This window comes from Aspergillus foveolatus (assembly GCF_047715535.1).
Source record: "Aspergillus foveolatus strain CBS 279.81 unplaced genomic scaffold BDW70scaffold_57, whole genome shotgun sequence".
NCBI lineage: Eukaryota > Fungi > Ascomycota > Eurotiomycetes > Eurotiales > Aspergillaceae > Aspergillus > Aspergillus foveolatus.
In genome coordinates this window covers 68610-94904 of record NW_027396121.1, presented here as the reverse complement: position 1 = coordinate 94904, position 26295 = coordinate 68610, and the positions used below count along the sequence as shown (strand labels likewise).

Sequence of the window (26295 nt, the reverse complement as noted above, 5' to 3'; positions counted from 1 at the left end):
ACATGCCTTCGCCAGGTCTCACAGCGGGCGTGGCTTGGCAGCCCCTGAGTTGGCGGTAAGCGAGATAACAAGATCCTAGAAAGCATAACCAGATACTTCTCTGGAGCACAATTGGTGATCGACGTTTCTCTAAATCAGGCATAGAATGACACTGGTTGGTCTGGTTGGCTGCGAAATCTCGAGGGTGGACACTCAAAACGTTATCGAACTGCCTGCACGTGATACACTTAGTCAGGATTATTTATGACTAATCATTCCCCTCCGCAGATCCGCGACGACTCCGGAGAGATGCATTCTTCTGCAGAGTGGTGATCACAGCTTCGAGACCATCCCTTCATTCATACTCCTTACATCCAGCTCCTGCGTCCACGTGCTCCTCGGCTGGCTATATAAAAACCAATAAATTTCCGCCAATTCCTTCGGCTGCATCAGATACAGATCCTTCTCTTCCACCTTCTTCCGTCCCTGCTCCCCCTCCCGCTCCCACCGCCTCCTCACAAACCCACCAACAATGTCACTCTCGACGGGCCCATCAACAATCAAATGCGCAGCATGGATACCGCTACTCTGAAACTCGCGCGCGATGATTTGCGACAACGACCGGAGTCCAAACTTGCCCGGTGAAAATGACGAGACGCCCGCATTGCCGCGAATCGACCCCGTTGCGCCCGTGAAGATGATCGTTCCGCTGGATTTAGCCAACATATCAGGCAGAACGCATTTGGCCGCGAAGAATGCGCCGAAAAGGTTGATGCGCGTGAAATTCTCGAATTCTTCGCTGGAGGTCTCGAGAATGTTGCGCGGGGTGAAGCGTCTCGAGCCGGCGTTGTAGATCAGTACGTCGACGGGACCAAGGTCGGCCTTTATCGCTGCAAAAGTGGATTGAAGCGACGATTCAGAGCGGGCATCGGCCACGTAATACTTTGATGCGGTGGTGCCGACATCGTCATTGATGGCTTTTTGGATCTCCTTCAACTTGGATTCTGTTCGGGCGATCAGCGCGACCACGAAGCCTTTGGACGCGAAATGGTGGGAGACCGCTTCGCCGATCCCGGGGCCAACGCCGATGACGGCGAGGACGGGTTTCGAGGAGGGATTAAGGGACATTGTAGAGTTTCGTAGATGTAATCGTAGTTGCACATCTGAGAAGGTGAGAATGCTGGTTTGATATAGGTAGGTAGGTTTGGAGCCGAGGTTGTCTGGATACCGTCATAAGGGTTGCCCGATCGGATTACTGATCACGCCTCGGATCTGTAAGGAGGGGGATCAACCACTCAACAAACAGCTTTGAAAGCTTGTAGCATTCTACTTGCTATCTTTCTGTACTCTCGAATTCCTTCTAACCTTGATGGTTTTCTCGCGAGCGGTGAGAATCAATTAAATTTCATAATTTACCCACCCCCAAAATATATATGTAGCTTCCAGAAGCGGGCGCCCAATAAGAAACACAAGAAGCCCCATCCATACATGAACTTTGCAATGAGGTAAACCGAAGAAGGCGCAGGTATTCCGAAATCAGAGAATAACCCAGCTCTGAGACTGTACGAGACCGCACTATATCAGAATCCTGTTTGTTTAATCCCAGTTTGACTGCAACAATGCTACGACGTGCATACCGCAGCATTCTATCCAGTAAGACTATCGTGCAGTTTTTGCGCTAACTTCTCTATGTCTCATAGAAGCAAAGTACCTGAGGCGTTTTTTGGTCTTGGTGGGCCAGGCTCAGAGAATGGGAGAATTGCAAAGTGGAAGGAAGACGACAAGTGGGATTGGCAACTAGAGGGATTTGAAATCTTCAGCGATTGGCAGCCTCAAGTACTATACTAGCACAGTCTTCATTTTCGTTCCCAGGTGCCCCATTCAGTGCGATCTCGCCCCTTTCTTAAAGCATGGACGATGAGATAGTTGAACTGCAATGGGCACCGGCCTCGAATGTACTGAGATAGTACTCCCAGAAGGATTCTGCGATACAGAGCTTCCCGTAGGCTGATCGGGGCTGTAATAAAAGAAAATACAGGCTCGACTGATGGTCCTCAGACTCGGTTTGCCGAAAAGACGTGGTGTTTTATAGAGGCTCTTTGCGTCTTGCTGCCTCATCGTCCATGTCCCGTGCTTGTCTAGCCCTTTTAATCTCATTTGAGATCCAGTTGTACGGATATGACTTCCGAGCATTTCTCTCGTGCCGCTTACTTCTTGCACAAACTCCTCAAAGAAAACGAGCGGCCTGAATGGCGGTTTCAGATGCACCACAGCTTTCAGCAGTGACAACTAACGAATACCTATCAATTGCACCCTTAAGTTACCTTCCGCTAATCACTGCCGCACTGAAGTCAGATCTCGCATAATAGTGTGTTTTCTGTGTTGCAAGGAACCTGTGTCGAAGTGCAATAGTTCAGTGGTCTGCCCAACCCCGAGCTGTCCTTGAGTCGGCATACTCTGATATACAGCGGAGCCACAGAAGCGCAAGACTACAATATTTTCATTTAACCGCAGAATTATGCTTCTGGGGACGTGCGTTAAGTAAGTCGAGTACGTAAGTCAACCTCCCATTGCTGAAGTAAGAAGTCCTTTCCCGGTAGAGGGCAGGAGAAGAAAATCCTTGATAGCATCAGGGCACTTGTCTTCAGCTAGTGTGAATGACGCTTGGGAACCCTCACATGCAAATGATGAAAAGACTATAGCTTCAAATGCAGATCTTGGCCTTTCATCCCAAGCGTGACGAGAGACCTACGCTTAGCTACCGAAAGACTTGAGATCTTGGATTTCCTGCATTTAGCAATGGAGGTGCAACAATCGCAGTTGACTACAGAGCTGTATCTATCTGCACGTTAGAATAAGTCATATCATCTTCGGATCTATCTGCGGTTGACAAGTGTATCTCGCCGAGAAGTGGGTTGGAATTATCGTCCTCCTTTGCTTTACAGAATCAGAGACAGCTTCGTACGGATCAGGACCTTGCTAAACATAACTCATCCCGGCTCGTCTGAGTAACCTTACAAGGCATCTAGAGGAGTGCTTCAAAGGACCTAAAATGATATACGACCTACAAGGAAGGCAGTACGAAGGGACATCTGAGCCTCCAGTATAACTGGTGAAGGGCCAGTCTGGGTTAGAGTACGGCACAGTACATGTTCCCAGTCTGCTTGACAAATGCCGTATGTACCCGCAAATGCGCGATTATTTATAAACACGATCTTGCCTAATAGTGATTATCAAACGCGGCCTGCGACATCTCCAGCCGCTAGACGCGGTTGTACGCCCGAGGACCGCCAGCCGCGCAGCCGTTGCCGAGAGATGATCCTCCGGAAGAATCATGGGCGAGTATGTACCGTTGACCTGTCTCAAGGGGTAATGCTACTCGAGATCGCTTTGTGCTTGGTCTTATGCCTGATTTATGCCGTACTTATGTGACCATCTGGGGCCACTCGCGGGGTAAGTTCATGTGTAGCGGACGTGCACCAGATGCGAGAAAGCGATGGATATAAAGGGCATCAAGCAGCGGGTTGGGGTGCCTCTCGACCCAGATACTGATATTTATTTGCTCTCTACATTCGAAAATACGTACTTAATCAAAGCGAGTTTGAGAATGTCCCCCATAGCATCCACCCCCTCCGCAACCGGGGTCGACCTCGAAAAGCAACCCATTTCTTATCACGATGAAGAGCTCGTAGAGATCCCATCCATACTCAAAGAGTCTATCACCGGCTTCGGCGGCTTCGGTGCCCTCCTCTTGCAGATCGCGCACCCCGGCGTCGCCCGCGGTGTCAACAACCACAGCGAATTCGCCACGCGCCAACTCGACCGCGCTGAAAAAACAGCCATCTACGTGTACATGATGGTATACGGCAGCGAGGAAGAGAAATCCTTCATCAGGGAATGGGTGAACAAGATGCATTCCCGCGTCAAGGGCGGGGAAGGTGACACTAAGTACCACGCGCAAGACCCGGACCTCCAGCTTTGGGTTGCGGCTACTCTGTATGTGGGATGGGTGAAGGCTTATGAGATGGCCTTTGGCCAGCTACAGGGCGAGAGGGCAGAGAGAGTATACCAGGAATTTGCGGTTTTTGGAACGTCGCTGCAGGTTCCGCGAAGCGAGTGGCCGAGGGATCGGAAGGCGTTCTGGGAGTACTATAACCGCATCGTTGAGACTGAGCTTCGGCTCGTGCCGGAGAGTGAGCAGGTCTATTACCATATCATGCATCCAAGTCTGCCGTGGGCTTTCAGGCCTTTCATTCCGCTGATGATGTACCTCATGCGGGTCCTCTCTGTGGATTATCTGCCGCAGGAGGTGAGGGCTGCCTATGGGCTGAAGCCGCTGAACCGGTTTGATAGGGCTGTGAAGAAGATGTTTGTGGTGCAATACAGGCTTACGCCAGGGTTTGTGAGGTCGTTGCCGAAGGCGTACTATATGAAAAGAGGGAGAGTGATGGTAACCAAGTTGAAGGAGAGGGGGTTTACGGGGGATGTGAGAATGCGGAAGGATTGAGTGTAACCTTCTATCAATGTCTGAATTCTCTCTCTGTTCATAGCTTATCCAGATCTAATGTACGTTCGCTATGCCGCACGCGTATAAATTGACTCTCGTCATAGACTTAGGGTTGCGATAGGCATATGACTGCCACCAAGCTGCCACCGGCCAAAGAAGCCCTATAATTGTTAGTCATACCATAAAGCCGAACCAGGATGGGAGCCAAGCAGTTAACTGCTGATAAGATCAAGGATTAGTTACTGGATGCTATGCATTAGTCATATGGGAAACAAGATAAGAATTTTTAGCTTCAATCTCAGCTACATTGATGACTTATAGCAAAGACTCAGCGGCACGGGAGTATACGTGATACCTCGCATCCTCACACCAACCCAGTGATTACTATCAAATGCAGGTGCATATTCCATTGGTCTCCTGCAATGAAGACAAACTACAGACTGGCCCTCTCCTTCCCCCTCAATGCCTCAACGACCTCGCGCCCCCCAGCCTCGCCCGAGCAGATCGCCCCTTCCATATACCCCTTCCACTCGTCGCTATACTCTGTCCCGACGAAATGCAGATTGCCGACCTTCTTTCCATACACGTCTGCATACTCTGTTAGATGGCCCAAGGCAGTGATTGGCGCCAATGCACCCCGGCTATACGTCTCGTGCTGCCAGATCTGGTCGAAGAACTCAATCGGTTTATACACCTCCTCTTCGTGCCCAAAGACCTGTGCGAGTTGTGCTAGCACCACAGCGCGGCGCTCGTGGGGGCGCAACTTTCCCCACTCCCTCCCTGGCTTCCCATTCACGAAGCAGGTGAGGCAGTAGTTGCCGACCTCATCGACAGAAGTGTCTCGGGCTAGAATGACGGGCCCGACGTAGGATGCAAAGTACCCGTTAAAACCGTGGTCGCGCCACCATGGCTTATCGTAGCAGACGATGGCTTTGTTATAGTCTCCCAGCACTGTGGCGTTCGTGACGGTCTGGAGGCGCGGAGTGAGGGGTGGCTGGATGTTGAGCTCTTTGTACATGGTGCTTGGGATGGAGACAATGACTTTTCGGCCTATAAAGGTCCGGCCTGTTGTTGTGGTGATGCTCGTGTGCGAGCCATGGTCGATTATGCTGGCGACGGGGGAGGAGAGGTGGATGTTGGAGGCGCCGACGAGGGTGGCGATCTCGTTGGCAAGAGATTGTGCCCCTGCCATTTATACTCAGTCCATGCACCATTCAACATTTGTAGGAAAGCTAGAAGGGGAGGTTGGGGGATACCGTCTCTGAACCGCAGGTGCTGCCCCCCACTCGCATCGTCCGCCCGAATAGCCAGCAGTCCGTGATTCCTGCGGCAGTAGTCGATGAACCACGCTGCCGAGTACTCTGTCGAGTCCAGACCGTGCATGACCTGCGCCCAGATATTGACCATCTTGACCGTCGCGGGCAACGCGCCTAGATTGCGCACGTATTGATCCAGACTGACGTTGTCATCTGCGACTTTTGGCGGACCGGGCTTCAACGACTCTGCGTGGATGTGATCCCGGACCATCTCGAGGCTTTTCTTCTCTTCGGCTGGGAACTGTACCCGTTAGTTAGAGACTTAGGAGCCCTTCAGGTGAGGCTGGTATGAGGTAATAGGGGAGGCAGGGACGGACGAACCTCGCTCGGCGTCACCCCAAAGGGAAACTCGAATCGACTCTGCGGACCGTCCTGCATGATGGCCTTGCCTTCCAGCCGCTGGACGACAGTTTTCAGTCCAAGCTGCTTGACGTACGCGCCGACTCGCTTCTGCAGGGTCGTGTTAACCCAGGCGCCGCCCAGGTCAGCGTACCCGCGCCCCGAAGCCAGCGGGACGCTCCAGATCTTGCCCCCGACGCGGTCGCGCGCTTCAAGGACTGCGACGGTGAGCCCGGCTTGTTGCGCGGAGAGGGCGGCCTGCAGGCCGCTCAGGCCGGCGCCTACAACGAGGAGGTCGAACATCTCGAGCAGTGACAAGACCTTTCAAAATTGGGGTCTAATACGGGTGAAATACAGCGAGGATGCGTAGGATAGGATGATTTGTATCGAGCCTTGGGCCAGCTGTCTGTCTACTTTCTATATCTCGGCTTCACCCCGCCATCTCGGGTTCGCAAGCCGATCGTCCAATGAGAACTGCAGTGCAAGGAGCTGGATGAGCTGTACGAAAAGGGCTAGAGCAGGGCTCCGTCAACTCGGCGGTATCCACAGGCCCCAGCATGATAGCGAGACAGACACCGTAGGAGAGATAAGGACGCCTTGTCTGCGTTATCATCATTGTAGCTGAGTGTCTAGTAGCTCCCTCGCCTGATCCCAAACCACGTATCCATGTACGCAGCCTATGCAGCCATTTACCAGTCATCATGCATGCAGTAGATTAGGGCCAGCAAGCTTCCGGGCTCTCTTCACTCAAAAGGGCAGGTCATTCCCCACGCGATCTCCAAAGGCGAAGCGCCTCGTGCGGGGCGAAGCTGGCTAGCCTGCATTGGAGTAGGACCACGATACCACGCTCTCGCCTGCCACATTTTCACTTCCACTCATTCCCTGATGCCTTGCTATCTGCCATATATCCTTGTCTCAATCCTGCCAAAACTGCCCTCACGATGGCAACCACCCGGACGGGTCCGCGTAAGCTAAAGCGCACATCAAACGCGTACAATCCGTCTCCCCCGCTCTGGCTCTAGACAAAAAGCAGATATAGCTGACAACTGAATTGCAGATGTGTCGCCTGCCGCCAAAGCAAGATCAAATGCACGGGCGAACAGCCCTGCGCCAACTGCCAGCGCCGCCGCGTGGACTGCCGCTTCCTCGAGACCGTCAGCAAAGTCATGGTGCCTGAAAGGTGCGTTTGGATGCGGTGATGAACAACGACGATATTGAGGCGTATCTTTATACTTAGGTACTTGCGGGAATTGGAAATGCAGAGGAAGACTGCGGCCGCGGCTGCAGGTAGCCACGGTGACCGGCAGCGACAGCCTCAACCCCAACGTCAGCCAGAGAGGGAGCAGCAAACCAAGGCGCACGTCCACGAGGAACGAACACGGCCGGCCGTGAAGAGGACGTCGACGTCAGCGTTTGGGTCCGAGGTCGGTGTTGATCTGGATCAGATGCTGGAGAGCAATGGCAACACCTGCTCTGCAGACACACTCGCCTCGCAGCCAGACGAGATCCCCCTCGCCGTCGACGCGGAGCGCACCATATGGACGAGCCCGTTCACACTGCCCTCGCGGATAATCAAAAAGAACCACAAGTCAAAGCGAAATTGGAGTACGCGCACACCTAGCCCTGACCCATTGCTTCCGTACTGACGAAATTCCCCGGCAAACGAACAGCCTGGCTAGCTCCCACCTCTACCTGGTCCTTCACGGCACGCCTCAAACTCATGATCGCGGAGAAACTCCATATCGAATCGCATTACAGCAGCCCCGAGCTCTTCGATGGCGACCTCTACCCGATCCAATGGTCGCCGCTGCCCGTCGGCTCATACCCGGATATCAGCAACTTACCCTCAATCGACCACGCCCTGTACCTCTTCAATACGGTCAAGTTCCATCTAGGCCATAACTTCCGCCTCATCAACGAAGAAGAATTCGTCGAGCAGACGCATGCGTTCTATTACGGAGACGCAGTCAAGCAGGTGAAAGAGTGCCGGCTCTGGTTCGTGCAGTTCTTGCTTGTCCTTGCGTTTGGGAACGCGTTTCTGTTTCCCGGACACAAGAACCCGAACAATGTGAATGATCCGCCGGGGTCAAAGTTCTTTATCCGGGCGATGAGCCTCATGCCTGATCATACCAGCCTCTCCCGTGGAGGGTTTGTCGCGATCGAGGTGTTGGCACTGACAGGGTTGTATCTTTACTCGATCGATCACCGGAGCTCGGCACATGTTTATGTATGTCCTCCTTCATGGGATTCTTGATCAGTCACTTGATATTATTCTATTCTTTTCTATTTTATTTTTCTATTATTGCTGACCCGTTCTCGTAGGTCGGACACGCCATCCGCATCGCGCAAATGGACGGGATGCACACGCAGCTGCCCGAGGACGAACTCGGATCTGAAACGGTAGCGCGGTGCAGGAATCTCTGGTGGACGCTGTATGTTCTTGACCGGCATATTTCCTCGTCTGTTGGGGCGTCGATGACGCCCGAGGATAGCGATATCACCACGTTGCTAGAACCGCCTACTGCTACTGCCTGCTCCCAGAGTGATACGACGCTCAGTCTATCTGTGCGGCTGTCCCATTTGTTATCGTACATTCTCTCTTGTAGGTTTATATTTTTTCTTCTTAACACTGGCTTGTATTTGGGCTTGGTGGACAGGAAGCTGACAGCTAGAAAGCCATATACAAAGCCACAGAGACCCAGCTAGGAACATTCCTAGAGACAACCAGGTCGATCCTCCATGTGCTTGCCGGACACGCGCGTGAAATCGAACAGATAATCCAGCTCAAGTTCCAGAATTCGGTAGATACCATGCCAAAAGGAACGAGACATATCACGCTTCTATACCACCAGGTAGGGAGCCTATCCTTCCCATCGTTTTCAGAAAAGATAACGGGTTTGTCTGGAGCTATAACAGTGCGTGATCGTCGCAACCCGACCTCTCCTCCTCTCTGTTCTTAAAGAGCGCCTCCAGAAGCTTAATCACGGCGCGGAAGACTGGCAAAGTATCGTTGCGCCAACCAATGCCCTCATCTCTGCGGGGATCAAGTCCGCCGCGAAAACACTACAGATTCTCACAGACGAGGACAGTCTGCTAGGTAGCACCTCCTTTCCCCACCTAAGTCTAGATTTAAAGGTCGTGAAGCCTTGCTGATTATGTATAGAAGTCTTCCTTCCCTTCGACATGGAATTCACCTACGCCGCCGCGCTGCATATAACGATGGCCAGCGCACTATTCCCAAACATCACGGAAAGCCAGGACTACACTGATATTCAAGACGCCTACGCGATTCTCGACCAGATGGTCGCTCGGGGGAACAGGTTGGCAGGGGCACGCAAGTCTGAGCTCGTGCAGCTGGAGGCCTTGTTCCGCGAACTGTCTGCTAGAATTGAACGGCGAGGATTGGAGACGCTCATCTTGCCCTGTCCGGCACAGTCTGACCATGCAGAATACTTTGCTAGGATGGATGGCGGCGAGGATATGAATGTTGGTGGATTGGCTGGCGCTGGTGCTGCTGCTGATGAGGTGACTCCGTTGAGTATGCCTGGGTCACCGTCGGTATTGAACGGTGCAGGGTCTGGTGTTCAAGCGTCCAATATGGATTTTCTAGACAGTATTGGAATCTCGTCCTATGAGTTCTTTTCGCTCGTGAATCAGATTACACCAGAAAGTGTGAATGTCTTGGATGCGGGAGAGGAATGGGAGGGGCCCTTGTGAGGACTGGAATGAGTAGGTCTACTGGTTGTAGAAATAGGACACAGCCTTATCTCTACCTATTTCTTTCTCCAGACGCGTTCATTATTATCTCCTTAAGAGTAAAGGCCGATCTCAATGATATGCTATCTCTCGGCTCCATCTGACAGCTCGCCTGGGTCTCGGGTTCTCCATCCGATGCGACCTCTGCGTCTGCAGTCTCCACCGTCGATACCTAGGTAGGGTTATGCATCTCCAGTCACCGCTCCCTCCCCGCATGCTCTATGACGTTAATCTTTAAGATCGTAAATAAATCTGTCAATCGAGGCAATGCGATCCGAGTCTGCGATGGTTGGTTTTCCCCGCATTCCTGTTGTGGTGCCCCTGCGACGATCGCGCCAGTCTTGGGAGGCAGATATAAACCATATAACGACTTCAATAAAACATACATAGCGAAGTACCTCATCCTTATCAATTGCTTGATCTAGATCAGCGTATTCTTGCTTATATCTAGTGCTCCCGCGTCATCAGAATGGAGATATCTGAAAAAGAACCAAACCATCCTTGTCCTGTCCCTGACACCTCGCACAACGACACCCAGCTCGGCACGAAAGAGGATATCGCCAGCTCTGGTGACGCACATCTACAGCGCCGCCTCGAATACCGGCAGGTGCAGATCATGGCCGTGGGTGGATCCATCGGTACTGCCTTGTTCGTCAACATTGGCGGCCGTCTCGCAAAGGGCGGTCCCTTCCCTGCTCCTAGGCTTCACCATATACTCCCTGATCCTCTCCTGCGTCAACAACTGCATCGCCGAGATGACGGTTCTCCATCCCGCCCCTGGCGGGTTTATCCGCAATGCCGGGACATGGGTCGACGGCGCCTTTGGATTCATGGCGGGCTGGAACTTCTTCCTCTACGAAGCGCTATCGGTACCGTTCGAGATCACCGCATTGGCCATGACGCTCTCGTTCTGGAGAGACGATATCCCCGCCGGTGCAGTGGCGGCTGTCTGCATTGTCTCTTATTCGTATGGTTCTTTGCCTCTCACGGGGCGTTTCGAATTCCCATTATTCCCCCACTGTCCATTCGCAAGGGTCAGATCTAAGTGATGTCTGTCTAGTTGCTTAAGCATCTTAGCCGTCAAAGTCTACAGCGAAGCAGAGTTCTGGGACTCCGGCGGCAAGGTGCTGCTCATATCGATTCTGTTCGCATTCACATTTGTAGCCATGGTAGGCGGAAATCCGCAGCACGACGCCTTTGGATTCCGGCATTTGAGGAATCCCGGACCCATGGCTGAGTACCTGAGTGCAGGCGATCTCGGCCGGTTCGAGGGTTTCCTGGGATCCCTATGGACGGCCAGCTTCACGACTGTCGGGCCGGAGTACGTGACCCTGATCGCAGCGGAGACAAAGCACCCGCGCACATACGTAAAGAAAGCCTTCCAGATCGTCTTCTGGCGCTTCCTGCTCTTATTCATCATGGCTGCCATCAGTGTGGGCATTCTGGTGCCATACGACGATCCTGCTCTGATCGCAAACTTCATCACCAACACCGCCGATGGCAGCAAATCCGGCTCCTCCCCGTTTATAATCGCCATGCGGAATCTACAGATCTCGGGATTGCCGCATGTGATGAACGCGCTACTCGTCACGACCATCTTCTCTGCGGGAAATACGTACATGTACTGCGCCAGCCGAAGCCTCTACGCCTTGTCATTAGAGGGCCGCGCGCCGCGGATCCTCTCGAAATGCACCGGACAAGGCGTGCCCATCTATTGCGTCCTGGTGACGATCTGCTTCCCGCTCCTCTCCCTCCTGCAGGTCGGCGACGTCTCGAGCCAGGTCCTTCCCTGGCTCACGAACATCCTTACCGCCGGAGGCCTGATCAATTACTTTACCATGGCCGTCACGTACGTCTTCTTCTACCGCGCTTGCAAGGCACAGGGCGTCGATCGCACAGCCTTCCCTTACTACGGGCGCTTCCAACCATATTCGGCGTGGGTTGGGGTCGTCGTTGAAGGACTCATCATTCTATTTTTTTGGGTACTGCAGTTTCAGCTCCTGGGATGTCTCGAGTTTCTTTACAAACTATACGATGGTGATCTTCGTTTTTGTGACATTTATCATTTGGAAGGTCGTCAAGCGGACCAAGATAGTGAGACCGCTTGGAGCGGATCTGCTCTGGGAGAGGCCGATTGTGGATTCTTACGAGAGATCCACGGTAGAAAAGCCACGGGGCTTCTGGAGGGAGATGGAGGAGTGGGTTGGGGGTTCAGACAGAAAGCTGGTGGACACAGGCAGGAATACTGATTGCTTTTTTCTTTGGGCTCCAGATCTAGCCAGACCAGGACCTCACCTTTTAGTAGATATGTTCAACAAATACGAGGGATGAGCACAAACAGATGTACATGATTCTTGCCATGGATTGGCGTGTTCAGTGCATTGGCAGGATTTTGGATTTTTTTTCATGTTTCCATATGGAAAGCCCTAAGCTCCCATTTGTGCTAGCGTATTGGGTATAAAGGTATGATAGCATGAGAACAATTACTTCCTGAGAATCATAATGGCGTGCACGCCTCGAGTATCCATCCTACTGCAGCCGCACCTGGGTCTTCTCCGCCACCTCCTGAAGCTCAATAAGATCTTTCCCCCCTGCATCGCCCCGTAACAGGCCGGTCGGCTCGTCAACCTGACAGGCCAGCACTGCCAGCGAGGACGATTTCCACACCGGGACTTTTTTGCTCTTCCTATTGCTCAGGACGGTCAGGACGGCGAACAAGACGGCCAACGCCTCCGTCACAATCGGCACAACAAAATATCCCCATCGGATTGCCACAAACGGGACATCTCGACCCTGTCTCCCGTTGCTGAAAGCATATTAGGACCATTCCGCAGGTAATCTGTCATGGCAGCGGCCATGTGTTCGAACCGCGCGAGAATGTCGGCGTCCCCTCCAAGGGCAGCGGCAAAACCGAGGTCGGTGTTTTCCCAGTCGCCACTGACCCACTCGGTCACAGAGTTGAGGACTCGAAGAAATTCCCTAGTGCCAGGAGATTGGCATAATCTAAACCTAGCTCTGGAATAGTGTCGGTGCCGTTGACCGTTGTCTCGTTCGTGGCGATCCTGCCGAAGTAGTTGTTCGAAGCCTTGACATTCCTCCAAGGGTTCCTGCCATCGAGCCCGATATCGACCCCGTGAACGTCCCCAAAGGAAAAGTCGTTACCGTTGGCCTTGACGGTGTTGTACTGGTACGCCGTGAGAGAGAGCGAGCACTCTGTGATATTGATACCCAGCGATTCCATGCCCGAGGATCGGTAGATGCCGAAGCGGGCGAGTTCCGGGAACGTTTCCGGCAGGTCAGATGTTCCTAGGAAGTCTAACAGAGACGTGGCATTCATGTAGTAGCTTGTCCCGGAGGCAGTAAAGACATACTGGTACGATAGGCCCAATCCGCTAGGTGTGGTCATGTTGCAGTGTCCCCCGACGCCCTCCCGCTCGCTGCAGGTGGCAGTGCGCAGAGTCTTCTGCGTGACGTTTTGACAGGTGCTCTTGAACCCGAGCGAGACGTATGAATCTGGCCATCTACAGGCCCCAGGACAACTGAATCTCGTGGCCGTGGTATCCCGTAAAGACCCTGTACGATGGCGGACTGCATTCCGGGATCCTGTGGGGTGCTTTCTGAGAATCGGTCAATTGGCGATACTTATAATCCTGAGAGTCCTGAGTACTCAGTAAAGCAATAAGGGTGTCTTACCGACGCGGGCAGTGGCTATTCCTGGTCCAAGATTCCGGCTGTAGTCGTGCGCGTACCCAAACATGGCGCTGGCGTCGCTCTCCACAAGTTCCCGCTGCTCGCGGAGGACAACCTGTTGCGCGAAGAGGGAGAAGGTGAGCCGCAGGATGGTGACGACCGCGCCGATGGTCGCCAGATTCCACTTGACATTTGTAAGGAGCAGGATAGACCCCCAGACGCCTCGACTAGCCCCATCGAACGTCTCGAGGTGGGAAAGCCGTTTCGGTCGGTCCTTGAAATAGAGCCACTTGAGCTGCGCGATGAACGAGCTGACTCCATGCATCAGCGCTGTCGTATATGCGGTTGTGAGGATGGAGATCGTTGCGCTGAGAGAAACGCGCGCGTTCCAATCTGACAGGGGTTTTCCTTCCATGGCAATGAATATGCCGAGAATGGCGAACGGAGGCCCATGGCCAGAAGAGAGCTGGCAGCTTCAAACAGCCATTCGCTAGGGTAGTATAACGGGTGGCGCTTGTACTCGACTTTTGAATTCTGGGCCCGCTCTGGGTCTGCCTCGGAGACCTTGGAATCCTCGTGTGGGTGAATTTTAGGGTCACTTTCGTCTGCGGCCATGATGGGAGATCTAGCCTCTCGCCGTGAACCTGCGTTTGGAATACTTCTCGAGGGCTAACCGACGGAGTCGAAGAGAAAAAGGGCGATGTCCAAGCTGTGAGGTTTTTCTTCATGCTCCCGCTGGCGCGATTTTAGCCTAACTCCCAGGCCTCGACACCTTTATTCTGCACGCATTTCTGGCGAAGAGAGCCGTCCAGTAAGCGCCTAGGAAAGGGCTCTCAGGTCGGACTGGCCAGGGTCCAGCTCCCTCCCTCCGAACTTGGTCCGCCCTGAGGCCCATGCGGATCGGCATCTCCGGGTATGGCTGTCTGGGGTTACATGTCCAATTTGCGACGGTTACTAGTCTGACTCAGGTGCTTACTTGCATTGCTTATCTGAAGTTATGGTAGAGGCAGGACACAAATAGAAAGGGCACTAAATGTCTGTTGGTGTCGGACAGCAACAGAGTGAAAAGGAGCTACAACCCTACCGCTGGCCGGCTTCAGAAACGTCGCTTGTGCAGTACAGATCCAAGAGCTTTAGATCTTACTGAGCGACCCACAGTACGGTATCCTACCAGCGATATGTATCCAGACTTGAATGGCCGGGGCGGACCGTAATTATAAGCAACATGATTCTTAGCAGTTGATCAGGCTGAGGAAGGAGACGATCATGGATGAGAACTCCACGTCGCCATCTCGTGTCCTCTCTTTCTCAACATTTTACCTGGTCCGGTGATGCTTGCGGCTGAGGCAGTGAAGACAGGGCTCTGGCGGGAGCGCTGGGCAGTGCTGGGCAGTCGTCTCGTATTCCCCCACCCAGCCCTCACAACACCAGAACCAAGATGCAGTATCCCTTGTAAGATGTCTGTCTACTCCGGAGTATCTCCATCTTTCCAGGCAGCGCCAAGTACGCCAGGCCTATCGGAGACGCGATGTGCAAATAACGCAACTCTCCGAGCTGACAAATGACACAAGGGATCAGTTAGGTGTCAGTTGCTGGGTAGCGGTTCATATGAGAGACTGGAAATGGTGTCTTCAGGGAGTACCTGCGTCGTCATCATGAGTATGCAGCCTTACCGTTGCTAGTGAAATTATAGAGGCGGCGGCTGACAGCCGTCTCTCCCCTTGAGCTTTGTGGCGCTTCTACCGTGATTCTTGACTATACAGCAATCTTCAGAGGATGACATTCAGAATTCCGTGCCTTATCGATTTTGACCTGTCGACATTGGGTGCCTAGTGCTTCAGTGTCCAGCGTTGAGAAACGAGGCTGTCCAAGATATGACCCCTGCAGGGAGTGCAGTTTTTAGTGGGGGCCAAAAAAAAAGAGGAAAAAAAGACGAAAAAAAAAATAAAGCAGGGGCCGTTGGCACCGTTATCTTTACAAGGATAAAGGCTGGACCCTTCTGACTGAACTCACATCAGGCTATCGGAAAAATACCCCAGCCCAATAAATAGCAGAGAAATGATCTCTCAGAGGTCTGTGGGCTGGGGAGCCTCCGAGGACAGGACTAAACATTGATGGCTATGGTGGCTGGCTGGGTTACGAGCCGTCCTGCATTAGCACTTGACACGGCTGAACTCTACATGAGATAGCCTTCATCTATTGGCTGCCGATTTATCCGCAGTCGTTGGGCATGCATCACAACTTCACACCCTCTGAGTGCCTCCAGAGGCTCCTGCGTGGAGAGTGTCCACTCTGACGGTCCGAAAGTGCTTGGCCTTATTCTAACGGGCCAGAATTAGTCTAAACATCCCCCGCTTGAACACATGGTCGACTCAGCCTGGTTTATTTTGGTGCTAACTCTTTTATAGAGTAAGGCCAGGGCTGAAAGGAAGGGAAAACGTCGGATATAAGCCGTCATCCCCGACGTCGGATCTCTGGAAGGAAAAGCTGTTATGGTAAGGTTTTCGCAATAGGATTATTCTCAGGCTTCGCAACTACCAGAGAAGGACGGGAAGGTTCTGATTGAATCATGTTGCTTGGATGGCACTCCCTCGTGCTGTACGCGCTGTTCTACCTACAACGAGCCGCGGCACTTCCCCAGGGCACGACAACATCCGGAGTCGCAAATGTAGCAGCCCCCCAACCTACAGCGGCGAATTCCAGCGTAGCAGAGGAGAGGAGATGTGATTTTGACTCAATCAACGACTTCTTCAGCTATGCCACCGAGAACGGATTGAACATCACGGTGGAGGTGCAGAACTGCCAGAATCTGTGCCTGCTCACGTATGGAGTCGGCAACCCAGATCTCTCAGGGATTGGCGTAAGTCACCTATTATTCTCATTATGATCAGGATTATTAGAAAAAGAATGGACCCGCTGATGGGGCAACTGCCGTCTCCAGATGATGTACGCATACAGTATCCAGACCGCGTTCACCATCCTCCTCGGCCCCGTCTACCGTCTCCTCTATCTGGCTTTCGCCCAAGCCAGCGCCTTCATCCGTGACGCCAAAGACATCCAGCTCAATTTCTTCTCCTCCAATGGGTTTTTCGTCGGCTCGTCTGCGCTGGCTTCACTCGCCCATCTATCCCAGAACCCGTCGACCTTCGAGGTGGCCGAGATTCAAGCCATGGCATTCCTGCAGGTCAACAGCGTCCTGGTCACTTTCTTCTGCATGGTCGTCGCGCAGCCGATGTCGCGCTGGGGTGCGCGAGTGCTCCTCTACATTGTCGTCTTTGTTCTCATCATCGTCACCCTGGGAGAGAGCCATCTTAATTCCGACAGCAAGGAGAACTGGCGCCTCGCCTCGGACGGCTGCGCGCACAGCTCGTCAGACTATAGCGTCATTAACCCCGTTCCTTACCCATCTTGGGCTGTCGCTATCTTTGCAGTCGCGGGGACAGTTGCGTTCTGGCTGCAGTCGTTGAAGGAGAGATTCCAGGCAGACAAGCTGCACAAATCCATGTTTCGAGTCCTCATGCTGTTCTGGGTGCTACTGATCGCCTTGCTGACTGCAGGCATGGTGGTTGGCTTGACGATGATGTGGCGGCAACGCCGGCACTTGAAGAGTCTTGCGAGGGACCAGTTCGAGGATGACGAATGGGGATTCGGGCAAATTGCTGCTTTGACGATCTGGGCACCAATACCGGTCGAGTTGCTTTATATCCTCAATGGTGAGTTCACCGTTGCGCACTGTATGCTAAATTTTCGAGCTGGCTGACGATTTTGCTGCAGATTTGGCTCAGAGAAGGTCTTCAAGATGGGGTCGCTGGAATCAAACTATCAGTACCTTTTTCTCCCCCAAAGCGCTGAAGAAAGACGAGCAGTCTTCGCCTGGTCCTGACTCGCAGCCTGAGATGAAGGTCCAGAGCGGAAATGGAAGGATTATCGAGGTTGCCGATAGGTAGGCTGGCTATCGTCATGGCTTAGCGGCCTGTGTGTCTTCGACAACTCGGGAGTCTGGATTTCGAACAGCCTCACAACGATGTTTGAACTGTCATTTCTGACGGATCATGAAGACTTAAAGTAGCCGTTCTAGTTGCACTACTGGGTACTGCATTGCCCTGTCAGGCCCGTCTGATCTGATGTGTACAGACTTTGGATTCACTCAGTTGATTGCCTGTTATGTCTAGATGATTCCAGGACAACAGCAAAAAGCTGTCCATCTCACATACTTGGCCAATAACTGGAACTAGAAGTGCGGCTAGATATATATGGACTTAATGTCCGGCCTAGGCCACACCTCCAGACGCCTGTGAGGATATCCAATGTATGGCCAGCAGTGTGATGATCTGCGTACATATATGGTATACCGTACCGTTTTTGCTGCAATGAGCAAAGGTTTGATTGATTTATGAGGTATGATTGATTTTTGTTTTTCTCTAAGGCTACGCTAATGACTACCAAATTGGCCTTAAGTCATATTTGCTAAAAAGAGAGTTCCGAATGAGTAACAAACCTACCTAGGAACCTCCAGCTCGGGCTCCAGTCCACGGGTGTTTGATGTCTTGCCCGAATAGGGCATGGCAGCTCGAAGACGCACGTGACTACGAGGCTCCTCCAGGCGGAATCGAGCTGACGTTCATAGACTGTGAACAGTATCAAGTGAATGCGGTAGGGTTAATAAAGTACTTAGTCAACCACCGTCTAAGCCAGACCATCTCATCGATCCTACTGACGGTCCTCTTCCATAGCGGTAAGAAGAGACCTACAGTGGTTGGCCCCATTGGAATCTGTTGTGGATGCTCAGAGGGGAAAGGGCAGACGGAAGCTGTATCAACTACACGGACGTAGCCTACTAAGGATTAATCGTCATATGGCATCTGATCCTTAGTAGGCTACATTCGTGTAGTTGATTCAGCTTCCTTCTGCCCTTTTCCCTTTGAGCATCCACAGCAAATGTTCTGCCCGACAGCAGACTGCCTGGGTCACAGGCCGGGCCATCGTCCTGCGAGCTGCGAGGCAGGCTCTTGGATATGGGATAGGGCAACAGTCTTGATCCGGTGGAGCAAATGAACAAACCTCAAGAAAACTGGGCATGACACTCATTTATATCATAAAATAGAGCAAATACAAGGCTCATTCTGTGCATCTTAGGGAAGCAGAAACACACATTACTGTTCATGGTCATTGCGCAATTCCAGCCTACTGGGGCACATGCATCTCCCTCAGCATGGAATCAATAAACTCTCTCTGCTCCTCTAACCACCTCCTCTTTTTCTCCACATCAAACGGCTTATGAGCCGTCTCCCTGTTCCTCTCTTCCTTCCGCTGAGCCCTCACCCGCTCCTCCAGCACATCAAGCCTGTACTCGAAGTACTGCGGGAACAGCTCTTCCAGGTTACTGATTCCACGGACTCCCACGAGGATTGACTCATCGCGCACGAGTGGATCTTTGGGCCGGAAGGGCGTCACCATAGAGATCCGTTCGCGGCCACCAAGGGCCTTGAGCGCTTGGTGGTGCAGGTACCGGCCCTGCATGACAACTGCGTACCCCTGTGCAGAATATCAGCAATGCATCACTGATTGACTATAGATAGAGGATCTGGTTTACCATAGCAGGCCCTCGGACTTTCTTGATCTCGCCACTCGGCAGGTTGATCGCCGTCTCGCCGCCAACCATCCCCGTGCAATCCGAGAGCATGGTCACGCAGACGAAGGGGAAGCTGTCGTAATGCCATGCAAAGGCGGGGACATCGTCATCGTCACTAGAATTGCTAACTACCGGCCCATCGGCGGTGGTAGAGTCCGGCTCGTTGCGATCGTCCTTGGCGGCAATATTGATGTTTGCGATCTCGTAGTCGTATACGGGGACAAGATCGATTCCCGCAATCTCGGATACTTTAGAAAGCACCTCGGGCGACTTCCACACGTCGTAGATGAAGGGGGCTCGTCTAAATGGTTCTTTTAGCATGCCGACCTTCGGCGCTTACCGTAACATAAAGGCCAGAAAAACGGAGTAACCTACGCATGTCCCATCCCTCGAATCATATTGGTACAGAAGCTGCTCGCATACTGGCAGTCCTGTAGCACGGGCTCACTAAAGATCTCAGCCCTCATCTGCTTGATTGCTTCCTCGGTGAAAAGACGGAATGGCTCAGAGATGGCGTTTGGTGATATGCCGGCGCCCTCAAGACCAAGTTCGGCCATTGTGTGAATCTTGGCTGGATGTTCGTAGACCAGGTGCTCGGTTGGGTTGAAAGGACGCCTCTGTGTGAGTCTGGCTTTCTCAATGATGGATCTAGGGATCTTCTTTGTGGGCCGGGTGGCTTCTTTGGTTGTTGGGCCGACCACTGTTGGCGCCGCAGTGGTGGAGGTAGTGGTAGGGGCAAGGAGGGCTGCCGGGGCCATCTTGATTAAATGTTATGAGTCGACGTACTAGACTGGAGATGTGTCAGCTTGTTTGCGGTTTCGCTGTCGTTTAGCCGTTGTTGCTTGTCCACGGTTGGGTCTGAACGTGTACTTATACTTTAAATCTGCCTTGAAATCTACAGTTTCTGTAGTGGTATCATCCGGGGTATGCTTATCTCTACCGCGGGGAGGCGACGCATGAGTCCAGCTGATCTCGGATGCAATCCAACGTCCGTCCTGTTTGTCTCTATCTTGTCTGAGGGGTTCAAGCCTATGACGGAATCATGGGCACTATGGACAGATCTAGATTCCCGACATGGCCAGAATGCATGCTGCATGAACGCCACTCGGGATCTCTACCGCAAACTATAGCGCAGCGAATCACGGACGTACTCGGGCTCGGGTCTCGCATTCAGCTGCCGAGCCGAAAACTGTGAAGCAGGTTCGATTGATAGAATTTCTCGGAATGAGAAGCCTAGCGCGCGGAGGATGTACCTGGTCTTTACCGAATCGAGTCCCGCTTCCCGGATGAGGCCGCTGCAACATACGTAGGCATTGCATAGGACACCGCACATGGAGCCGTACGCACCCGCTGTGCAAGCTGCCTTAGCAGACGATGCAAAAGCCACATCAGAGGTATGACAATGAGGCGGCATCCTTGAACTATTCCTTGTTTTACCTTTAGTTCCGCTACTATTTGCTACACTCACCGGCAAACTGGGGCGCGATAGGTGTTTCTACCTCTCAGGCTGAGCTTCAAGCCTCTCTCCGCTGGAGAGAAAATTGGATAAGGTCGTTATAAACGGTTTCCTTCTTGCCTTGGCCGCACTTCCACATGTCCAAGATTCTTTAGAGGTCAGACCGGTGAAATTTCTCGGATGAAGCGGGAGTGGAAGGGCGTGAGCGCGTGTTTGCTATCGTGATGACATCCGGAAGCGAAACGCACCATTTGATTCCATTCTTGGAAAGCTTAATCTTACCCAGGGTTTGGCTAACAACTTGGAGGTGTGCAGCCGTTTCCTGAAGATGGTAGCGACGCGGCACTGCCTGTTCAGACAGCCGCAAACCAATTATCTGCGTTAGCACTTGCTCTTGTACAAGATTGGATCACCGTTACGGCGGCCTTTATCAGTAAGGTAAAACTAACCAATCTCACGACGATCCAAGCCCTGCTCACGTTCCCCATTAGTGGCAATCAACGCTTGCCGTCGGTGCAGGTAGCCGGTAGTCGGACATGTTCCTCGATCGCCGTCTCCGCCTCTATCCTCCACCAGATCGAGTTTCCATGGTAGATTCCTTTCATATATGTCAAATTCTTGCGCTGAACGAACTCTGAATTGTTAGTTGGGGTACGTAGAGTATGCGGCAGGGATAGCCCGTCCGAGGACGAGTATTCCATGCTTTCCGTCAGTGGCCTCGGTTCCTCATCATATATCCATACCATCCCATACTGGTCAAGGGAGCGTTGTAAAATTCTTTTCTGTTCTATTGGCCGGAAAGCCCAACGCGCTTACTACACTACCAAGCTTAAGCATATCCACGTTGTTCAACCTGATGCAGATTATGTAGACTGGTCTTAAGTTCAATGATACTAGAAGGTTGGTATCAGCATTCTTCCTATATCGCTGCAAGTGTGGCTGATGTCTGTCCCTATGTGGCACACCTGGGTTCAGGTAATTACGGATCATTTAATGCAGCATGGTCTGCTCAGCGAGTTCGCGAATATTGAAGTTCGTTTTGTAGATGGCAATACTGCCGCATTTGGTAGCAGCATGTAGGTGCTATAGAGGGTGCCATGCAAGCTGTATGCTGGAACAAGATATAAACATAAATATAAAGATCCTTTTTAGATGATCAAGGATTTCTCCTGCGGGCATGATACTTTGGACTGGAGTTTAAAAAATATTTGGAGAAGGTAGTGGTTCGAAATAAAGAAGGGCTGGAGAGGAGTCTGCGGACAAGATATAAAACCTACTAAGATATATAGACATCATGTAATGCTTATCCTGCGTACCAGTTCACGATAAGACTGCTGGCTGCATAACGTTTTGTGATATAGCGGCCTGATCGCGCTGACCTGAGGATCTGACCCCTCAATGTAGAAGTGAAAACAAAAGCATCTATGGCCAACAAGAAAGAGAGTCAATGCCTAAAGGGCATCCGCTCTATAGTAGGCTAGTAGGCTGCGTTTGTGTAGTTGATACAGTTTCAATCTGCCCTTCCCCCTTTAAATGTGCATGCGTATTCCACAACAAATACCAAAACCCTTCTCAGTTTCATCGCACATGAAATGCATGACTAGACCTTGACATAACGCAAGTTACCTGTGACGGTCGACCAAAAACCTGTGACGGGTCGGGTTGGGTACGGGTCTAGGTCTTCAACCTGTACGGGTTTTGGGTAACCTGCGGGCTTGCAGACAATACAAACACGCTGTAACGTATCCCGTGAGCGAGTGGCCCATGTAAGCGAGCGGCCCACCTCTGTATTCCATATAAAATGGCGTCTTTTTACACTCTATTAACTCAACAACAGTAGGTTGTAAGTAATACTATAAAACTGAGGTAGAATATATCCTTTTATAATGATATTTATCTTATTTTTAAGCTCTATAGCCATAGGATTTCTCTCCAAATGTATAATACTTCTGAATAACAAAAATACAGCTGTAATCTATATTACTCAGAGGAATACTTATTATAGCAGGATAAAATCACTAATCCCTAAATAAAGGCTACCTAAATAGACTAAATATATACTTCTAAATCTCTCAACCAATTTGTTGTTGAGGTAATAGAGTATAAAAAGGCGCCATTTTATATGGAATACAGAGGTGGGCCACTCGCTTACGGGATACGTTATGTTAACTTATGAACCAGGTGTTTAGATAATCGGCATTTTTATGCGGAGCATATAGCCTAATAGGGAGATTTTATGCAAAATGGGTTCTTGGTGGTTAACCCGTGGGTTACCCAAAGACCGCGATGGTCCTGACTCTTGACCTGACCACAGTTCAGGTTTTGTCATGGTCTATGGGTGACTACTAGTAGGACAAGGATGATTAATTCTACACTGATTACGAATACAGCCTGTTGTGATATTGATAAACGATAGCTTTGTCCAGCGTGCCTCCCAGAGTGTATTTTTGTTATCCTCCATTAGTATTACAATACCATTCAACCAGGACACCAGCGCGCCGAAGATCACTTTGAATAAACTCCCACAGCCAGCGGCTCATGGCACCTCTTGTGCTAATACCAGGCTACGCAGATCGATGAGCGGGGAATCCCGTCGCATCTTCCCTTCTGAGTTTTCTATCATTCAGCTTCCCCTACAATGCGTTCCTTTCCCAGAGTATCAAGCGAGTATCTGAGCAGTAGTCTGGTACAGACGTGAATATCCTTCTAAGAATAAATTCCGTTCCTTGCACCTGCTTCATATCGCTAATCATCACCCTTGGATAGGCAAAATTGTGCCATCGGGGCATAACGTCAATACGTATGCTCATCAGCCATTGGAGGGACGATCTCAAGCGCAAGGCGTCTGTCATGACACGTATACAGCCAATGCTTTGAAAGTGTGAGCCTTGCATTGTTGCTTTCCTCGTGAGTCATCTGCCCGTTAGCCATGTTCAATACATAAATCTGACGGCCCACCCCTGTAGCCAAGGATTCTTCTCGCACACCCAAACTTCCAGGTATACTTACCGTTATGCCGAATAAACACGTCCTCAAGTGCGAACGGTGTCGAGCAGACAAACAAAAGGTATGACTTTCCCGCCAAATACTAAATAAAGGCTACCATTGTGACAACTGCTTTCTCGCAGTGCCATCCAGACCGGCGGCAATGGCAAGGACAAAAGTGCGACCAGTGCAAACATTATGACTAGCCCTGCTCGGCGCCGATGTATCCACGATCACAGACCACAAGCCTACTCGATGGGAGCCTTGCGAGTGCCGATTTTGCGGACCAGGAACCTGAATTTACACGAGATGATATTACACTCGGAAGTTCAGTCCTGAGATATCGATTAAGCGAGGGAAGCAGCTCGGACATTGTGGTAGAAATTATGGCAATAACGACGACTTATCAGGGCTTCCATCACACCTTGCAGTGCGCTAGCCAGGCCGGAAACCGCTGATTCAGGTGTTAATGTCCACGAACCGGACCAAAGAAAAGCGACGCTTCTCCATCGTGCCGTGAGGAGGAAAGAGGCGGACTGGGTCCGCTGGCTGAATGAACACGGGGCTGATGTTAAGGCGCGGAAAAACAATGGGGACGGTCCCTGGCATTGCGCAGTGATTGTTAGGGAGGACGCAAGCGCACATATGCTGCTTGAGGCTGGCGCAGATCCATGTAGTGTTGGCAAGGATGGAGTAAATGCATTTCATATGGCAGCACTGACTTCAAATGCTGCTACTCTCCGCAAGGTCATCCCCTTTGTACCAGATATAAACTTGCCAGACCACAACGGCAATACTGCGCTCCACCACGCAGCAAATGATGAATGGGTTGCCTGGGGAAAAGTCAAAGAGCTGGTGCACATGGGGCCAAATATCGAAGCGCGAAACAATAATGGCCAAACTGCACTGCACATTGCAGCAGATACGCAGCGTTCTGAAACCGCAGATGAGCTTGTCGAATGCGGCGCATCAGTGAATGCAGTTGACAAGATTGGGAGAACACCCCTCATCATTCTAATAGATAGCTATGCAGCATACTTTGACTCTATGATTGGCAAGTACGAGATTGGAGAACCCTGCTATTTTGAACTACCGGCCCTGTTTGAAGTCTTGATCAACCAGAAACCAGGCATTTCGCACCGCGACTCCAGCGGAGCATCAGCCTTGAATTTTGCTCTTTTTTGGTATCTGCTGTGGGTTAAAAAAGATGCTTTCGAAGAGCCTCCACCACAGCAGTCTTTGAAGACCAAGTTCGAAGCCTGGGAAAAACGACGGATACAGGAACATCTCGTTACCTTGACAAGTCACAGCGCGCCTCGCGCCAAGATACCCTCCGCGGTCCATGATTTTTGGGTTAACATCGTGCTGGCATGCCTGCATAATGCGGAATTGAACAGGCTCAATCCTAGGCCTTCAGGCTGTTGCTGATATAGTAAAGCGGCCCCGAGAGATGGTGGTTGTATATAAGAGGGCGAACAGTGGGATTTACCATAGTTTTAACATTGCTGATGAGAGGTGCCCTTACGACTTTGAAGCCCTTTCTGGATGCTGTCATGTCTGGACTCATAATCCACAGCAGAAGTGGTGAACTACCTTGTAGGTGGGGATTGCAGAGTAGATGAGTTTACCGCTCCTTATGGTGTCCAATGCCCTACTTCCCAACCGGAACCAGGCGAATCCCCTGTGTTAACCTTAACGCCAGCACCAGAACACTGTCCGAGTTATCAATTGCGCTATTAACCCCATATATTAGACCGGTAGCCGGCACCCAAATAACGTAGAGGACAGTGCAATACGGGCCATTTCTGGCGTCCTGCTAATTGTCACAACAGACACATCAACGTAACTATCAGGTCTTCCGTCCATCGCCCAAGATACCTGGTGGTCATTGTAACGGGCGTAGGCAGTATTATTTTCAACTGGCTGTCCTGTATAAACGAGTATCACAAGCTTAGAGAAAGAAACAAAAGATAGAAGCGCAGATATCTTCCTCCTCCCCTTTATCAACCTTTCCCAATCATGCGTCAAGGCTTCCGACTTCCCGGACTTGCATGCCGACGGATCTCTTTTCCTACGAGGCCGCAATTCCGAGGCTGTACACAGATGTTGCAGAGACCCTAATTAGAACCAGGTTGAGGGCATGGCCGACAACCAAGATCCAGGCCATAGCCTGTGACAGTCATATACTGGAGTTAGCCCCAAGGAGGCAATTCATTGAATTAAAGAGAGAATTTAAAGACAACTAGGTACAGGTCATCTAGTCTTCTATGACCTAAAGTATTACAGTTAGAACATGTCAGTGGATGTCAACTTGGCGCGGAAAAAGACTCGAGTAAATTTGTCAGGAGAGAGGTCTCTAGTACTTAGATACATATTTAAATAAAATAATTAGATCTCCTGCCTCTTGTACTAAGGTACCTTTATTAGCTTATCTAGTATATAGATTGTTGTTTATGAAGACTCTGCTTGATACTAAGTATGGAAATTAGTTTTCATCAAGATATCCCTTGTTATATATAACAACTTCAAAGCCTTTTCGCTACTCTAGATAGCTAATACTACCATTGACAGGAGCCTGAAGGCTTTCCTCATGAAATCTTATGGCATTTATGTTCTCCAGTGCAGTTATTTAACG

General features: G+C 51.3%; 9 protein-coding genes across 9 annotated transcripts; 5 read left to right on the top strand and 4 right to left on the bottom strand.

Moving 5' to 3' along the window:
• Positions 1–312: 312 nt before the first annotated feature.
• On the bottom strand, positions 313–1223 carry BDW70DRAFT_170552 (uncharacterized protein; the record flags this gene model as incomplete). The annotated part of the gene is made up of 1 exon (XM_073742960.1): positions 313–1223. Exon 1 carries the CDS (start codon positions 1105–1107, stop codon positions 313–315), a length of 795 nt encoding a protein of 264 aa, XP_073592979.1. The 5' UTR covers positions 1108–1223.
• A 2363-nt stretch (positions 1224–3586) lies between these two features.
• Positions 3587–4486, top strand: BDW70DRAFT_162849 (oxygenase MpaB family protein; the record flags this gene model as incomplete). Its single annotated transcript, XM_073741205.1, has 1 exon — positions 3587–4486. One exon carries the CDS (start codon positions 3587–3589, stop codon positions 4484–4486), a length of 900 nt encoding a protein of 299 aa, XP_073592978.1.
• A 433-nt stretch (positions 4487–4919) lies between these two features.
• BDW70DRAFT_170551 (flavin monoamine oxidase family protein) lies at positions 4920–6444 on the bottom strand (the record flags this gene model as incomplete). The annotated part of the gene is made up of 3 exons (XM_073742959.1): positions 4920–5671; positions 5743–6043; positions 6124–6444. 3 exons carry the CDS (start codon positions 6442–6444, stop codon positions 4920–4922), a joined length of 1374 nt encoding a protein of 457 aa, XP_073592977.1.
• A 638-nt stretch (positions 6445–7082) lies between these two features.
• Positions 7083–9858, top strand: BDW70DRAFT_152717 (uncharacterized protein; the record flags this gene model as incomplete). The annotated part of the gene is made up of 8 exons (XM_073739487.1): positions 7083–7132; positions 7199–7321; positions 7379–7746; positions 7812–8368; positions 8464–8743; positions 8818–8993; positions 9058–9238; positions 9305–9858. 8 exons carry the CDS (start codon positions 7083–7085, stop codon positions 9856–9858), a joined length of 2289 nt encoding a protein of 762 aa, XP_073592976.1.
• Positions 9859–10366: 508 nt separating this feature from the next.
• BDW70DRAFT_152716 (amino acid permease-domain-containing protein) lies at positions 10367–12146 on the top strand (the record flags this gene model as incomplete). The annotated part of the gene is made up of 3 exons (XM_073739486.1): positions 10367–10565; positions 10600–10864; positions 10958–12146. The coding sequence occupies 3 exons, from the start codon at positions 10367–10369 to the stop codon at positions 12144–12146; spliced, it is 1653 nt and encodes a 550-aa protein (XP_073592975.1).
• A 280-nt stretch (positions 12147–12426) lies between these two features.
• Positions 12427–14202, bottom strand: BDW70DRAFT_170550 (DUF3176 domain-containing protein; the record flags this gene model as incomplete). Its single annotated transcript, XM_073742958.1, has 6 exons — positions 12427–12683; positions 12722–12862; positions 12907–13410; positions 13470–13514; positions 13591–13995; positions 14031–14202. The coding sequence occupies 6 exons, from the start codon at positions 14200–14202 to the stop codon at positions 12427–12429; spliced, it is 1524 nt and encodes a 507-aa protein (XP_073592974.1).
• Positions 14203–15813: 1611 nt separating this feature from the next.
• Positions 15814–17534, top strand: BDW70DRAFT_170548 (uncharacterized protein; the record flags this gene model as incomplete). Its single annotated transcript, XM_073742957.1, has 3 exons — positions 15814–16447; positions 16553–17300; positions 17362–17534. Exons 1-3 carry the CDS (start codon positions 16157–16159, stop codon positions 17532–17534), a joined length of 1212 nt encoding a protein of 403 aa, XP_073592973.1. The 5' UTR covers positions 15814–16156.
• A 1237-nt stretch (positions 17535–18771) lies between these two features.
• BDW70DRAFT_152713 (uncharacterized protein) lies at positions 18772–19977 on the bottom strand (the record flags this gene model as incomplete). The annotated part of the gene is made up of 3 exons (XM_073739485.1): positions 18772–19122; positions 19181–19520; positions 19595–19977. 3 exons carry the CDS (start codon positions 19975–19977, stop codon positions 18772–18774), a joined length of 1074 nt encoding a protein of 357 aa, XP_073592972.1.
• A 4391-nt stretch (positions 19978–24368) lies between these two features.
• On the top strand, positions 24369–25088 carry BDW70DRAFT_162842 (ankyrin repeat domain-containing protein; the record flags this gene model as incomplete). The annotated part of the gene is made up of 1 exon (XM_073741204.1): positions 24369–25088. The coding sequence occupies one exon, from the start codon at positions 24369–24371 to the stop codon at positions 25086–25088; it is 720 nt and encodes a 239-aa protein (XP_073592971.1).
• Between the last annotated feature and the right edge of the window lie 1207 nt (positions 25089–26295).